Source organism: Lepus europaeus, chromosome 19 (genome assembly GCF_033115175.1).
Source record: "Lepus europaeus isolate LE1 chromosome 19, mLepTim1.pri, whole genome shotgun sequence".
Lineage (NCBI taxonomy): Eukaryota > Metazoa > Chordata > Mammalia > Lagomorpha > Leporidae > Lepus > Lepus europaeus.
In genome coordinates this window covers 17,575,325-17,592,389 of record NC_084845.1, presented here as the reverse complement: position 1 = coordinate 17,592,389, position 17,065 = coordinate 17,575,325, and the positions used below count along the sequence as shown (strand labels likewise).

The 17,065-nt window shown below is 51.7% G+C and overlaps 1 protein-coding gene across 1 annotated transcript in view; it reads right to left on the bottom strand.

Moving 5' to 3' along the window:
- The window catches only part of RHPN2 (rhophilin Rho GTPase binding protein 2), a 64,523-nt gene that overhangs the window by 34,692 nt on the left and 12,766 nt on the right, over positions 1-17,065 (bottom strand). The window contains exons 2-3 of the mRNA XM_062176670.1: positions 15,456-15,571; positions 963-1,091 (exon numbers count right to left, since the gene is read on the bottom strand). Of these exons, the coding sequence (XP_062032654.1) occupies positions 963-1,091; positions 15,456-15,571 (245 nt within the window). The remainder of the gene's footprint in view (positions 1-962; positions 1,092-15,455; positions 15,572-17,065) is intronic.

The window sequence follows — 17,065 nt, the reverse complement described above, 5'->3', positions numbered from 1 at the left end:
ATGTACTCTCCCTTCCTCATATGCAAAGTCAGGCCGTGGGTCTTCAGGTGGGCATTGCTTTCAAAGGTGGGGGTGGGTAGACTTTCTGGGCTTTGCTGAAAGCCACATCTCACTACTTCTCCTGCACTTCCTAAAGGCAGGCCTTGGAATTAGAATACCTAGTGGGACAGAGCCTGGATAAAGCCTACACCTGCAGTGCAGGTGCTCCATCCAGCTCTCTGCTACCACCCGGGAAAGCAGTAGAAGATGGTCCAAGTCCTTAGGCCCCTGCACCCAGGTGGGAGACCTGGGAGAAGCTCCTGGCTTCAGATTGGCTCAGCTGTGGCTGTTGCAACCATTTGGAAGTGAACTATCAGATGGAAGACTTTCTCTCTCTCTCTCTGCCTCTGCCTCTTTGTAATTCTGCCTTTCAAATAAACAAATAAATCTTTAAAAGTAAAAAAGAATATTTAGTGGGACACACTCCTCCCGCAGTACCACCTCTCAGGGGACTCACGTGGGCCCCTTAATCTTTGACACAGATAATCCCTGATCAGGTGCTTTTGTGTATTCTATCAACAGAAGGACAAGAGCCAGGCCCTGTGCTCGGTGACAGGCAGAGGGGGAAGAAGGCAGAGCAACCTGGGTCCCATCAGCAGGTCAGCTCTTGCAGCTGTCCACAGAAGCATATCCAGGGTATCGTTAGGGCAAAGCCAACTGCCTGCCTGAACCCCAGGCATTCAGTTCTCAGAAACCACAGCCCAAGGGGTCCCCAAGACAAATGCCTGTTTGTCCATCACCCCAGGTACTCCCCAACCAAGCCCATGGGTTCTAGCACCATGCTCTGCCCCAAACCTGTTCATTCTCTCACTTCCGGAAGAAAGGGCTTGCCAGGCTTTTAATCCATAGCCCCCTGCCTGGCTTTCCACACCCATCCCTGATGTAGACCCACGCCCGGGCTCAGAGCGCCACCCCCCACTTACTCCGTGCTCTGGTAGACTCCCACGGAGATGTTGAGGCCCTCCAGCTCTTCCTTGAGCATCTGCAGGTCTGAGTTGACAAAGCTCAGCTCCAGGCGCACCTGTTCCTTCACCTTCTGGTTCGTGGCTACTCTGTTCAGAGAAGAGGGGGAAGTGCTTGCAGCCAAGCAACCTAGCTGCTGGGTGAGAAGACCCAACCCCCAGTCCCTGCAGGGAAGTTCTAACAGGCCACGCACAGACTGTGCCAGCTGTGATCAGATAAGGCTTCTCAGGGACACGTGGCACCTGCCCCATGGTGAGGCACACACCTGCCAGCGAACGGACCTGGCTGCATAGCCAAGGACGCTGTGAGATGTCAGACAGGACTCCTAAGATATGCGCACAAAGAAATAGCCTTGAAAAGGGAAGATGCTGCCAGTCACCCTCCACAGGGCCGTCAGTGATCCCCCTTGAACAAAAACAGGTAAGAAAATAAGAGGTCACGCTTCCTAACTAACTCTGTGAGGCTAGTATTTTACTCTGATCCAAAAGCAGAGAGAGGCAACACAAGAAAACAAAACAACAGACCAATCCTCTTCAAGAACAAAATATGCAAAAATCCTCAACAAACATTAGCAATCCAAACCTCCCAGCACATAAAAAGCATTGAGGCAACATTGTGGCGCAGTGGATTAAGCCACCAATTGAGACACCTTCATCCCGTAAAGGAGTACCAGTGGAATTCCAGCTACTCCACTTCCAATCCAGCTTCCTGCTAATGCATCCTGGGAGGCAGCAGATGATGGCTCAAGTACTTGAGCCCCTACCATTCATGTGGAAGACGTGCATGGAGCTCCAGACTCTTGGCTTCAACCTGGCCTAGTACTGACAAGTGCAGCTATCTGAGGAATAAGCCAGCAGATGGAAGCACTCTCTCTCTCTCTCTCTCACTCTCACTCTCACTCTCACTCTTTCAAAATAAATACATCTTAAAGAAACAAAAAACATAAAACAAAAACCTAAGTTTCCAGATGCTAGCCTAAGGCCAAACTTTGCAGGCCTTTCCTCCCTCCCTCCCTCCCTCCCTTCCTTTTTTTTAGAGGCACAGAGACATAGCAAGAGAGCTCCCATCTGCTGGCTTGCTCCTCGAGCGCCAGGAACAGCTGGAGCCAAGAGCATGGGCCAGGAACTCAAGCCAAGTCTCTCACGTGGGTTGCAAAGACCCAGTCACTTGAGCCATCACTGCTACTTCCTAGGGTCTGCTTTAGCAGAAAGCTGCAATTAGGAACCAAAGCTGGGTATCAAACCCAAGTACTGTGATAGAGACACGGGGATCTGAGCTACCAGGCCAAATGCCCACCCCTTCCAGACCTTCCTAAGAGCAATAGTCTCAGGGCTGCTACGTCAACTCTTCTGCACAACAGGGAACGAATTAACCTTCATTTAAATCTCATATCACACACAAACATGAAGTTAAAATGGGTCAGACACCGCAGTGCACCAGCTACAGATCAGGAACACCGATTCAGCTCTGGACCCGTGTCTCCTGGACCGCAGTTCCTAAGACTCCAAATCAAATCCTGCTTACATTATTTGATGGGGGCAATGGGGAGAAGCTACATGTTTTTGTTTTTGTTTTTGTTTTTGTTTTTCTTTTTGACAGGCAGAGTGGACAGTGAGAGAGAGACAGAGAGGAAGGGCTTCCTTTGCCGTTGGTTCACCCTCCAATGGCCGCCACGGTTGGTGCGCTGCTGCCGGCACACCGCGCTGATCCAAAGCCAGGAGCCAGGTGCTTCTCCTGGTCTCCCATGGGGTGCAGGGCCCAAGCACTTGGGCCATCCTCCACTGCACTCCCAGGCCACAGCAGAGAGCTGGACTGGAAGAGGGGCAACCGGGACAGAATCCGGTGCCCTGACCGGGACTAGAACCCGGTGTGCCGGCGCCGCTAGGCGGAGGATTAGCCTAGTGAGCCGCGGCGCCAGCAAGAAGCTACATGTTTAAAACTTCCCATGAAAAGTCTGAAATGGATAAAGTATTCTTAGCTATACACCAAAAGCAGAATCTATAAAAGAAGAAATTGATAAATTGGACATTGTCACATTTAACATCGGCACAACAGAAGGCAGTACTGTGAAAGTGAAAAGACAAGCCACAGACTGGGAGAAAATATTTACAAGTTAAGCATCTGATAGTGGAGTTACATCCAGGGACCTGGCGTTGTGGTGCGGCAGGCGAAGCCGCTGTCTGCCATGCCAGCTCCCCACATCAGAGCAATGTAATCACCTGGGGAGTGGACGCGCAGACAGAAGATCTGTCTTCTCCTGTCAGTATGCCTCTCAAATAAATAAAATAAATTGTAAAAAAAAAAAAACCAACAGAATTTACATCCAGGACAAAGAGTTCTATAAATTAATAATTTAAGACAATTAAGTTACTTTTTAAAAAATTACTTATTCTTTTGAAAGGAAGAATGACAGAAAAAGAAGGAGAAACAGAGAAGAGAGAGAGATTTTTCCATCCACTGGTTCACTCGCCAAATGCCCACAAGGCCCATGGCTGCTCCAGGCTGCAGCCAGGAGCCCAGAATTCCATCCAGGTCTCTCATGTGGGAGGCAGGGACCCAAGTACCTAGGCCAGTATCTGCTCCGTTCCCAGGCGCATCAGCAGGGAGCTGGGTCAGAAGCAAAGCAGCAAAGACTCCAATCTAGGATGCCTACACCACAAGCAGTGGAATACAATGCCTGTCCCCAACTATCTTTAAACGCGCAAAAGACCTGAACAGACATTTTACTAAAAAAAAAAACTATACAAATAGCTAAAAGCACATGAATGGAAGATCAATAGCATTAGTGAATAGAGAAATGCAAATTAAAATGATATGAGATACCAATACACACCCACTAGATTGGCCATAATAAAAATGATAGGTAACAAGTATTAGTGATAAACTATCAAATACTGCTGATCGTAAATAGCAAAATCATTCTGGCAGTTTCTACAAATGCTAAACATGAAGTTAACCATATGATGCAGCAATTCTATTCTAAGGAATCCTCCAAGAAAAATGATAATGTCAATCATGGTTGCCAAAAGGTAGAAGAATCCCCAATGTAGCATATTCATGGGGAATATTCACAGAATTGAACAGTATTCAGCAATAAATAGGAATCAACTTTATCCAGGTTATTTATTTATTTTAAAGATTTATTTTATTTATTTGAAAGGCAGAGTGACAGAGAGGGAGAGACAGAGAAAGAGACCTTCCATCCATTGGTTCACTCTCCAAATGGCTGCAACAGCCGAGGCTAGTAGTCTGGAACTCCACCCCGGTGGCAGGGGCCCAAATATATGGACTATCTTCCATTGCTTTCCTAGGCACATTAGCTAGGGGCTGGATTGGAAGGGGAGCAGCCAGGACTCCAACTGGCATCCTAGGCAGTGGTTCAATGCACTGTGCCACAACACTGGCCCCTGACCAAGTCTTCAAGTGGAGGTTTTGTTTTTGTTTTTGTTTTTGTTTTTGTTTTTTGACAGGTAGAGTTACAGACAGTGAGCAAGAGAGAGAGAGAGACAGAGAGAAAGGTCTTCCTTCCGTTGGTTCACTCCCCAAATGGCTGCCATAGCCGGTGCTGCGCCGATCCGGAGCCAGGAGCCAGGTGCTTCTTCCCGGTCTCCCATGCGGGTGCAGGGACCCAAGCACCTGGGCCATCCTCCACTGCCCTCCCGGGCCACAGCAGAGAGCTGGACTGGAAGAGGAGCAACCAGGACTAGAACCCGGTGCCCATATGGGATGCTGGCACTGCAGGCGGAGGATTAACCAAGTGAGCCACGGCGCTGGCCCCTAAGTGGAGGTTTTGACACCTACTACAGACCCAACATTGGGGTAGGCATTTGGTGCAGGGGCTAAGATGCTGCCTGGAATGCCCTCAATCTATATTGGAGTGCTGGCCCAAATTCCAACTCTTCTGATCCAGCTTCCTGGGGGGCAACAGATGATAATTTAAGTAGTTGGGTCTCTGTCACTCATATGGGAGACCTGAATTGAGCTGTGGGCTCCTAGCCATGGCTGTTGTGGGCATTCGGGGAGTGAACCAGCAGATGGAAGATCACGGTCTCTCTGCCTTTCAAATTAAAGAAGAACCATCCCTTAGACAGGGTCCTAAACTGGTCATTTCATGGATGAGAAAACCTGAGGCTCATCAGCCAAGAGCTACATCCAGCCCACAAGACGTGAGTGTGTGACTACTGCCCCCTCCTAAGCTGATGACAATGCAGCCACCTGTCACCTGCTTGCTTTGCTCACCACCAAACAGCAAAATGCTCCTCAACCATCTGCCATCTCCACTGGGGTTCTCTCCTACCTCGCCCCATGCACAGCTGGACTCTCCAGCCAAGCAATGAGATATTGGAAACTAAGCCTAGTGAAGACCGCTGGCGGGGGAGGGGGAATGATCCAACAAGTAAGAAATGCATTTTGTGGCTGCAACTGTGACATAGTGGATAAAGCCACCGCTTGTGGCACCAGCATCCCATATGAGCGCCAGTTCAAGTCCTGGTTGCTCCACTTCCAATCCAGCTCCCTGCACCAGCTCCAGCTAAACAATGATGTTTGCAAGTCTCTGGTTCTGGTTCTCAGATACTGAATGGGTATCCAACAGTTCGATTTAATCCTGACACCTATTCCTGAAGTCAGTGCAGACTCCACAGGTTAAGGGCCCGGTACCACTTCACCAGGAGAGGGGAAATACCAGTGTTTCTCACTGACCAGCTACACATAAATTGGGGCTTCTCACGACCCCCTCATCAGGTTCAGTAATTTGCTTGAATGCACGCGGAACTCAGATTATACACAGTATAATCTTGGGAGGGCCAAACGGAGGTGCTGCAGGCACAGGGTGTAGTACAGAGCACCCCTGCCCTGCCTGGTGGGCCACCTCCCAGCACCTCCCTGTGTTCACCAGCCTGGAAGCTCACTGAATGCCATCACCATCACTTGGAAGTTTGTATGGAGGTTTCCTTAAGCAGGCCTGATTAAATCTTTGGCCATGTAATCAATCTCCAGCCCCAAGCCTCAAACCCACCAGCTGGTCTTTCAAAGCCTCCCCATCAAGAGCTATCTCATCGGCATATGAAAGATACTCTTATCACTCAGGGAAATCCAAGGGTTTGAGCAGCTGGGTGCCAGGAACACAGGGAACAAAGACTACATCTTTTTTATTATTATTATTATATGGCAGCAACCCACTGAACTGATTTCATCACCCAGCATGCTCACAACTGCAGCTTATAAAACCTGGGCCACAGTGATGCTATTGAGAAAACGAAGGATTTACTAGCTAGCAATGTCCACAAAGATCCAGGAAAGAAAATCCTCTTGGCGCTCAGTATTGGGTATGAGTTCTCTTCTTCTTAGCAATCTGTTTCCTTTGGCTAATGAGTATGTGTTCCAGATCATATTCCCTTCTTCACACTGACTGCTAGGAAGCTCAGAGACAAACGGGGGCTCCCACCATAGGTTATTTTGTTTTGTTTTCTTTTTTTCTTTCCTCCTTTCCTCCTTTCTTTCCTCCTTTCCTCCTTCCCTCCTTCCCTCCTTTCTTTCTTTCTTTCTGGCAGAGTTAGTGAGAGAGAGAAAGAGAGACAGAGAGAAAGCTCTTCCTTCTGTTGGTTCACCCCCCCAAATGGCCACTATGGCTGGCGCCGAGGCCAAGAGCCAGGTGCTTCCTCCTGGTCTCCCATGCTGGTGCAGGGCCCAAGCACTTGGGCCATCCTCCACTGCCTTCCTGGGCCACAGTAGAGAGCTGGACTGGAAGAGGAGCAACCGGGACAGAATTCTGCACCCCAACTGGGACTAGAACCCGGAGTACCGGTGCCACAGGCGGAGGATTAGCCTATTGAGCCGCAGTGCCGGCCTTTTCTTTTTTAAGACATATTGGAGCTGGGTGCTGTGCCATAGCAGGTTAAGCCTCTCTGCCTGTATCATCAGCATCTCATATAGGCACCAGAGATGGCCCCAAATGGCTGCAGAGACTGCAGCTGGGCCAGGCTGAAGCCAGGAGCTCCATCCTGTTCTCCCATTTGCATGGCAGGAGCTCAAGCACTTGAGACATCTTCCACTGTTTTCCCAGATGGATTAGCAGGGAGCTGGCACGGAAGAACAGCTGGGACTCAAGGTGATCTGACATGGGATGCTGGAATCACAAGCCATGGCTGCACCTAACACCAGCCCCTCACACGGAAGTTCACAGCACTGTGGCATGTACTCGCTCGCCTTACCTCCAGCTTTTTACCTTCCTCGTGCCCTCAAATCCTCACTCACGCCAGCTTAATCTTACATGCCGTAGGAGTGTGCTAATGTGCCTCGATTCCCTTGTTTGGAAGAAGGCAAGATGAACAATCGTAACTCCTGGAGGACAAGCCTTCTATTTCTTTGCATTTCTCCTGGAACCTGGCATAGTCCTCTCCTCCATGTGATGCAAGTTACAGTTCATGGAAGGACAAATGTCAGAGTGCAGACTACTCCCTGGAGGCAGCAGGGAGCTGAGAGCATCCGACTTAAACATAACTGAGACCCTAAGCTCCACCCCAAATACCTGGAGAGCTTCCAAATATTGCCAACTCTTGCTTTTTCCACCAGTATAAATATATCAGTTTGCCACTTCTCTCCCCACCCCACCGGCTTCAAAACCACTTATGGTTTAAGATTTTGCAACAAATCAGCCATCTGCTCTTTAGATGGGGACCCCCTGGGGTGGGTCACCCTGACAAAGGCTGGTTGCCAGGCGGGGTCTCAGGGTTGTTTTCCACAATGCTGACCACTGGGTGTCCAAATGCCTCAGATACCCTGGGTTTGAGCTGTGTTACCGGTGCAGGGCAGGTGTTTCCCCTGATTCATGGCTAAAAGTAGGATTCTCAAATAAGATGCACCAGTTCAAGATGGTGGGTATGCTAGGGCTCTGGTTGCAACAATGGACAAAACAGAACCAGGGACACAAATTAGAGACTCAGCCAGGGCCTGGGTCTCACCAGTATGGACCTCAGTACCCAGGCTGCCTTTCTGGATAAAAACTGCTTCCAGGGCCCCTTCCAGCTTCCCCTTGGGCATGCCACCTCCTTGGAGGCTCCTGTGGTCTCCTAATTGATGTTTCAGCCAGAAGAGAACTTGAGCACACCCAGAGTGGGGCTGAGGGGTATTCCTGCCCACAAAGGCTTCTGCGTGGCCACCCTCTGGCCTGGATCCCCAAGGGAAGGCAGGCCTGCTCCCCTGGGTTTTTCCTGCCAAGGATGATAGAAGGGTTAAGAATAAGAAAGTGTCCCACTTACTCTGCATGAGTGACCAAGCCACCAAGTGCGGACAGGAGAAGGAAGGCCACATCAACCATGCCCTCTGACCACACACCGCAGCCACACACGTGTGTGCTCCAGTTGGAGCCTCTGACACCCCTGCTGCCATACGAAGCCCCCAGGCGACAACAGCTCTGCCTCAAGTCCAGACTTCTTTACTGGCCCCATGTGTTTTTTTGTTTTGTTTTGTTTTTTGACAGGCAGAGTGGACAGTGAGAGAGAGAGAGAAAGAGAGAAAGGTCTTCATTTTTCTGTTGGCTCACCCCCCAGTGGCCGCCGCGGCCGGCGCACCGCGCTGATCCGAAGCCAGGAGCTTCCCCCTGGTCTCTCATGCAGGTGCAGGGCCCAAGGACCTGGGCCATCCTCCACTGCACCCCCGGGCCACAGCAGAGAGCTGGACTGGAAGAAGAGCAACCGGGACAGAATCCAGTGCCCCGACCGGGACTAGAACCCGGGGTGTCAGCGCTGCAGGCGGAGGATTAGCCTATTGAGCCACGGCACCGGCCCCCATGCGGGTTTTCTGTCTTCAAGATGCACTTGGCTTTTGCTCTCTGACCCACACGTCCCCATTTCTTTCAGTGCAGTTTTCTCCTCCCAGGCTTTTCAGAAAATTGTCCCTGCAGCAACAGGAACCATATCAACCTAAGGGCTTGCACGGGCTTCAGAGAGCTTATGGGAGCCTTTTAGTAAGTCCGTCTGATCCCAGCCCTCTCTGCTGGGGGTTCGGGAGGCTGGGGTGAGGAACAGCCCAGGCAAGCCCTTGTGGGCTGGGGCAGCAGCTCAGGCAGCTGGCAGGACGCCTGCTCCCGGCACAGAAAGGCAGGTCTCTGAGTTGGTGCCAGGTCCCACAGCTGTGAAGGGGCTCACATCCCGCGCACCCCACAGCACAGACACACCCCAGCCCCTCAGAGCTGATGGTGTGGGCAGTCAGCAACCTCAGGTCACTCTCATCACAGCCAAGGCAACCCCAGGTCACTCTGGTCCAGAAACCACAAACTGACCTGCAGGTGCTTTGGTTTGGTTGTAGTGTGAGTGTCCCCCATGGGTGTGTGTGTTGGAAACTTGGTCCTCAGAGTGGTGAGGTTGGGAGGCGGAGGGGGCAGAGCCCAGGGGGTGACTGGGTCACTGTGGGTGCTGCCTTAGGAAGACATCAAGGTGGTTCTCCTGGGACCCCAGTTGGTTCTTGCTACGGAGGAGCGAGAGCGGCCCCTCCCCTCTCTCTGGCTTGCCACCTTTCTACACGCTATCTCCAAAGCACGCCCCAGGAAGCTCTCAGGAGAGCCAGGGCCGAGCTGTTTGCACATTCAGCCTCAGAAACTACAAGCTATATAGACCTCTTTCCTTGCGCATTACCCAGCCTCAGGCATTCTGTTATAGCAGCCGAAAATGGGCTAACACAGGAAGTTATGTTCACTAGGCTCTCAGGGGGTCTCTCCCCTTCAACTGGCTGCAATATTTAAAAACTCAACAACATTAAAAAAAAAAAAAAAAAAACTCTAGTTTCTCTGGGGGTGGAGTGGGCAGGTTCAGAAGACCTGGCCACCTGGGCCCTGCCCTACGGACATCGCAGTTGCCCACTACAGAGTGTGCACTCTGCGTTTCACCACAATCCCCACCACTCCCTATCACCTCACAGCGCTGAGCCAGGCCCATTCACGCATTTCCACGCCCACAGAGGAACCTGAAACCCACAGAGGTGAAATGACCTGCGGTCGCTCACAGAGCCACTGCGTTAAGACAGGCCCATGTGGCAACCTGCCTGAAGTCTCGCGATGACCGCCTCATCCTCAGAGAGATCATCACCCTTCTACCCCAGCTTTTCTCAGGGGAGAGAGGCGAGTTAGGAGGGGAGACAGCATTGTTCTCACCTAGTCTGACAAGACATACTTAAAACACGTCCTGTCTTCCGAATCAAACCCCAGGAAGCTCACGGACTCTCGGCTGAGACGGACCAGAGGAGGAGATGATCCTGCCAGCACACAGAATCCGCCCGCCCTGCCACCAGCAACCTTACCAGTGCAGACAAGGGCTGGGGCCCTCACTGCCACTCCTGCATTTCCGGGGACATTCCACCTGCTTTGCCTTCACCTGGGAACCAGGAGGACAGTGAGGCCCAACACACAGCAGAAACAAGGCAGGGACAGCCGCATCGTCACTGCCAGGGACACCATGGGCCAGGGCTGGGCTTGGCGAAACACCCTGTTTGTTTTTAGGAAGCGGTTGGTGTCGGTTGAGTCAGATTAATAAATACCTTCAGGGGTTCCTCTGACAACATTCTCGAGAGAGGGGCACTTGGAACTTTCAGGGCACTGCGAGAATCATTAACAACCAAACCCCACCCCCATCCCTGCCAGTGTAACTGCCAACATGACCGTGACCGGAGTCTGGCGGGGCCTCCCAGGGGCAGCTGCTGGCGTCCTTAGCAGAGCCAGCCAACCAGCACCGCCCCAGCCCCTGCCTGGTCAGAGGCCTCCCCTGTAGGAAGCATCACCTCCTGAGGCACTCAGATTAGTTGGGGGGGGGGGGTACTAAGACCCTCCCTGCCCCCGTCCCACCTACCATGAGATTGGGCCTCATGGTGAGCTTCTCGTCACTACAACAAAGTACCTGAGGCCGCTAACTGTAAAGGCGTATTTAGCTCACGGCTCTGGACGTTCCCAGCGCAGGAAGAGCTGGGGTGCACTGGGCTAGCCTCTGATCATGCAGCCCTTGCTAACGTAATCCTAAGGGGAGGGCATTGTGGCACAGTGGGCTAAGCCGCTGCATGGGACACCCAAAACTCATACTGGAGTGCCGACTTGAGTCCTAGCTACTCCATCCAGCTCCCTGTTAATGTGCCTGGAAGACAGCAGGTGACAGCCCTCCTACCTGAGCCTCTGCCACCCACATCAGAGACCTGGACAGAGCTCCTGGATCCCTGATTCATCCTGGCCTACCCCTGGCTGTTATAAGCATTTTGGGGAATGAACCAGCAGGCAGATGGAAGATCAATTTCTCTCTGTCTCTCTGTGCTTTTCAAATAAATAAAACAATCTTAGGGGAAAAAAATCCTAAGGCACTACAGTGTATTACGTGGCAAGAGACAGAGAGCTGCTGTCTATGTCCACCTGGTCTTCTATGAGGCCACCAGTATTGAATTATGCACATGGCACCTGATGACCCAACCCAATCACCTCCCAAAGGCCCCCACCTCCCATCACCATAACTGGATGAAGTTTCCACTCTCTTAGTATATCTAACAGAAGACCCAAACTAAAATCCAAACTATAGTATAGGGCCTGTTGTGGGCAGCCTCGGCTTTGGCCTGCCTCTTAGAAGTGCTCAGCAAATCCACAAACAGGCCAATCCACTGTAGCCTGCTCTAGGGGAGGCTGCAGCATCATGGCTGGCCCAGAGCCAAACTGTCCAAGCGTCCACCAGGACCTGAGGCCACAAAATACACCACAGCCTTCTCAGCACCACCGCCTGAAACACAGCAGCAAACCCCAACATCCAGGCGCCTCTCCAGAGGTGCACAGGTGTCCAGGTACAGACTCTACTAACAGCTTCCTTCATTGTCCTTTTGTGATTACACAAAAATATTTGTATGGGCATGGCAATACGGCCCAGCAGCTTAAGCCACTGCTTGTGCCTCGGGGGACCCACGCTGGAGCGCCCATTCAACTCCCAGCTACTCCACTTCCAATCCAGCTCCCTGTTAATGTTCCTGGGAAGCCAGTGGAAGATGGCCCAAGTCCTGGGGCCCCGTCCACACAGCCTGGCCTAGCCCTAGCCATTGTGGTCATCTGAGGAGTGAACTAGTGGATGCAGAACTCTCTGTAACTGACTTTCAAATAAATAAATCTATAAATCTTAAAAAAAAAAAAAAAAAAAAAGCCACAGCCGCCACCTCTGGGCTTCCCAAGGTCTCCAGCAGTGAAGCTGACACACTGGGAACTCTGTTACCCATATCCAGATGTGCAGGCATTTTCGCACTCCTCTCCCCTGAACCCCCCAAAAGTCACAGGAAGATCCAAGGGAATGGCAGTTTCTTTTTTTTTTTTTTTTTTTTAAGATTTTATTCATTTATTTGAAAGGTAGAGTTACAGTCACAGAGAAGGAGAGACAGAGAGAAAGGTCTTTCATCTGCTGGTTCACTCCCCAAATGGCCTGAGCTCAGCCAATTCGAAGCCAGGAGCCAGGAGCTTCTTCTAGGTCTCCCACATGGGTGCAGGAGCCCAAGCATTTGGCCCATTCTCTACTGCTTTCCCAGGTACATTAGCAAGGAGCTGGATTGGAAGAGGAGCAGCCGGGACTTGAACCGGCATCCGTATGGTATTCCAACACCACGGGTGGAGGCTTAGCCCGCTACGCCACAGCGCTGGCCCCAAGGGAACTGCAGTCTCAAGCAGGTATACCGAGCCACTTCCCTGGGACTTCCTTAGACTACAGGAGGAGCCTCGGCCACTTACCTGGCCTGCAGCATGTGGTGTGCCTCGACTGCCCACTGTAGAAGGCCGCGTGGGGCCAATGGGCCTCACCCCCAGAGCTCTAAAGGAAGAGGGAAACTGGCATTGGCTGTAAACAAAAGGAAGCTGGCACACCGGCTGTGGCATTTACGGTGTGGGGAGGTTTACAGCCGCCGAGACACAGGGAAGGCTGCACTGAACTCTGCTTGCTGAGTTAACTGTGTTACCACCAGAACAAACTAGCGAGTGCTCCGAGAGCTGGGCCCTGCACTGGACCCTCTCACTAGAAAGACGGACACTCTGGGGCCTGTGCTGTGGCTTGTAGGCTGAGCACCTGCCTGCGGCACCAGCATCCCACATGGACACCGGTTCGAGTCCTGGCTGTTCCACTTCTGATCCAGCTCCCTGCTGATGGCCTGGGAAAGCAGCGGAAGATGGCCCATGTGGAAACCCCGAGGAAGCTCCTGGCTTCTGGCTTCGGAATCAGAGCATAGCTTTGGTCATTGCGGCCATTTGGGGAGGGAACCAACAGACAGAAGACTTCTCTGTCTGTAACTAAGCCTCTCAAGTAAATAAATTAAAAAAAAAAAAAAAGAAAGAAAAAGATGGATACTGAGGACCAGTGTTGTAGCAGAGCCTGCAACACCAGCATCCTATGTGGGCACCAGTTTGAGTTCTGGCTGTTTCACTTTTGATCCAGCTCCCTGCTAATGTGCCTGGGAAAGCAGCAGAGGATGGTCCAAGTCCTTGGGCCCCTGCACTCACATGGGAGAGCCAGAAGCTCTGGGCTCCTGGCTTTGGCCTGGCAAAACCCCAGCTGTTGCAGCCATTTGGGGAGTGAGCCAGCAGATGGGAGATCTCTCTCTCTGTCTCTCCTGCTCTCTAATTCTGCCTTTCAAATAAATAAAAATAAATAAGTCTGAAAGAAAGAGACAGAGAGAGAAGGAGGGAGGGAGGGAGGGAGGGAGGGAGGGAAGGAGGAAGGGAAGGGAGGAAGGGAAGGGAGGAAGGGAAGGGAGGAAGAGAAAGGAAAAGAAAATAAGAAAAGGAAAGAATAAAGGACACAGGGGCAGGTTTCTTGCAGCTCAGACACTGGTCAAGATGCCCATGCCCCCATCTGAGTACCTGGATTCAATGCCTGGCTCTGCTCCTGACTCCAGCTTCCCCCTAGAAGAGCCTGGAGTTGTGGTGCAGCAGGTTAAGCTGCTGCTTGCAGCACCTGCATCTCACACAGGAGTGCCAGCTGGAGTCCCAGCTGCTCCACTTCTGATCCAGCTTCCTGCTAATGCACCTGGGAAGGCAGCATATAATGGTCCAAATCCCTGGGCCCCTGCATCCACACGGGAGACCAGGATGCAGTTCAGGGCTCCTGGCTTTGGCCTGGCCAGCCCTGCCTGTTGCAGCCATTTAGGGAGTGAACCAGCAGATGGATGGAAGATATCTCTCTCTCTCTCTGACACATGTGTGTGTGTCTGTCTCCATCCATGTCTGATACTCTGTCTTTCAAATAAGTAAATAATTTTTAATTTTTATTTATTTATTTGAAAGGCAGAGTTACAGAGAGAGGGAGAGACAGAGAGGAAGAAACACCTGTTTCATTCCAAAACAGCCACAAAGGCCAGGCTGGGCCAGGGTGAAGCTAGGAGCTTCTTCCAGGTCTCCCATGTGGGTGGCAGGGGCTCAAGCACTTGGGCCACCTTCCACTGCTTCTCTAGGCCAGCACCTGACCAGAAGCAGAGCAGCCAGGACGTGAATGGGCATCCATTTGGGACGCCAGCATTGCAGGTGGCAGCTTAACCCACTGTCCCACAATGCTAGCCTCAATAAATTTCTCTTAAAAACGCAGGTCTGAGAGGCCATGGTGATGGCTCAAATAATTGGATTCCAACCTGGAATCCAACCTGCTTGCATTCTTGGCTCCTGGCTTTGGCCCCAGCAGCTGTGGGCATTTGGAGAGTGAATCAGTGGGTGGGACCTCCCTGTCTGTCTGCCTCTCAAATAAATTTTTTTTTTGACAGGCAGAGTGGACAGAGAGAGACAGAGAGAAAGGTCTTCCATTTGCCGTTGGTTCACCCTCCAATGGCCGCCGCCGTAGTGCGCTGCGGCCGGCACACCGCGCTGTTCCGATGGCAGGAGCCAGGTGCTTATCCTGGTCTCCCATGGGATGCAGAGCCCAAACACTTGGGCCATCCTCCACTGCACTCCCTGGCCACAGCAGAGAGCTGGCCTGGAAGAGGGGCAACCGGGACAGGATCGGTGCCCCGACCGGGACTAGAACCCGGTGTACCGGCGCCGCAAGGTGGAGGATTAGCCTGTTGAGCCACGGCGCCAGCCTCAAATAAATATTTTTTAAAAGGTGGACACTGGCAATACAAAGCCCCCATTCCCCGCTTGCTTTCCTTTGACATTCAACACACATTTACTAAGCAGTGATAATACAGCAGCCAGAGGAGAAACATCAACAGGTCCCACGGAAAGCAGGGAAACAGACAGAAAGACAATGAATGGACTTCCCATCGGGTGGCTGAGAGGACTGGGGCCAGGCACCACCTGCACTGCAGACACACAAACAGCTGGGTGAAATATCAGTCTGTCACACAACCAAGCCCCAGGTGCCAGCAATGAGGACAATGCACAGAGCAACAGCCCAGAAGCAGGCCCGGGAGTGCAGGTCTCAGGAGAGGCTGAGCTCCCGGCCATGCCAGGGCTGGCAGCAGTCACGTACTTCAGAAGGTTTTCTGCTCCTGTGCGCAGCCGCACGGCCTTCAGGATCTGCTGGTTCAAGGCGGCCCTCTGATTCTGCAGCTTGCTCCGGCCAGTCTGCGCGAGGGGGTTGCATCCCTACGGGAAGAAAAGAGAAGCCCCTTCAGTCGCCCCTCTAAAAATGACATCGTTCAACAACAACAAGAACCCGCTAAGTAAACACAAGCAACACCCACAGAGAAAACATAGAAGGTATTGAAAAGCCCGAGGAAGGAAATAAAAGCCACTGATAACAACACAAGTCCTAAACAGCCGCTGTGGGGCGGTTAATGCTGCTTGGGTGGATGGCATTCCATAGTCCCCTGCTACAGTGCCTGGGTTCGAGTCCCAGCTTTATGATTTTAGCTTCCTGCTGGTGCACAGTCCAACAGGCAGCAGGTGATGGCTAAAGCAGCTGAGCCCCTGCTCCTCATATGGGAGCTCTGGAATGAGTTCCAGGCTCCTGGCTTTAGCCTGGTGCACCCCTGGCTATTGTAGGAATTTGAGGAGTTGAACCAGCAGATGGGAGAGATTCATTCTCTCTCTCTCTCTGCCTGTCAAATCAATAAACAGCTTTAGAATGAAAACAAAAAAGGAAACAAACCTGTATTAAGGAAAAATGCAAACCCAAAAGCCTGCCACGGTGCTCTGGTGTCCTCCCTTCTCTGCATGGTGTTATTTTCCACAATAGTGGCTGTACCAGGAGTCCCCAAGCTTGTGTTGGGAGATCTGCTAGAAGGCCCTGCAGGACTCAGCATTGAGTCCCTACTAAGATTTAAGACAGCGGCTTCCTAAGGATGTACAGCCAGGTCACACAGGGCACAGGCAGGCTGGAGGAATCCACGTGCAGCCTCCCCGATACGCTCTCCTTCCCATGACGGGGCACACAGCACACCCTTCCCAGGGACACAAATCCAAGGTCCCAATCAACGCCTAGGGTTCTTACTGGCGGGAGAGGGGTGTGTGATCGCAAAGGCAGCCACTGTCTGCAATTCCAGACTGCCCGCAGGGAAGCAGGTGTAGGGGCAGCGCACTGACCTTCCCACTTAGGGAAGGGAGGGAAGGCTGCGAGAACCAGGCTTCCAGACGCCAGGTGAGGGCCAACCTTGCAAGCAGCTGTCCCAAAGATGGCCTACGGGCTGCTGTGTGCTCCTTTTCTTCACCATGGCACACAAGTTTGGCACATGCTCTCAGGACTCTACTGTGAAGTTTTCCTTTATTATGAAATGTGCCTCAAAACAGGATTGTATTGACTGTATGATATTGCCTTTTTAAATACGATTTACCAATTGCTTATAGATTAAGCATTTGGATTGTTTCCAAGTATTTGCTTTTACAGATAACAACTTGGTGCACATTTACAGACAGGAATCTTGATAAATCTTGAGCAAATCTTTAGGGCAGAGTTATGGGGTCAAACCTCTTTAATTCTCCCTGTATACCACCCCAGTCATCTTCCAGGAAACAGAAGGACACAAACCTCACCAGCAGGCCACCCCTCCATCAGCTACTGAATCTAAGTCTACATTTTAAAAACCAACAGCTTCCGGGGACCAGTGCTGTGATGTAACAAATTAGGCTGCCAGCAGCATC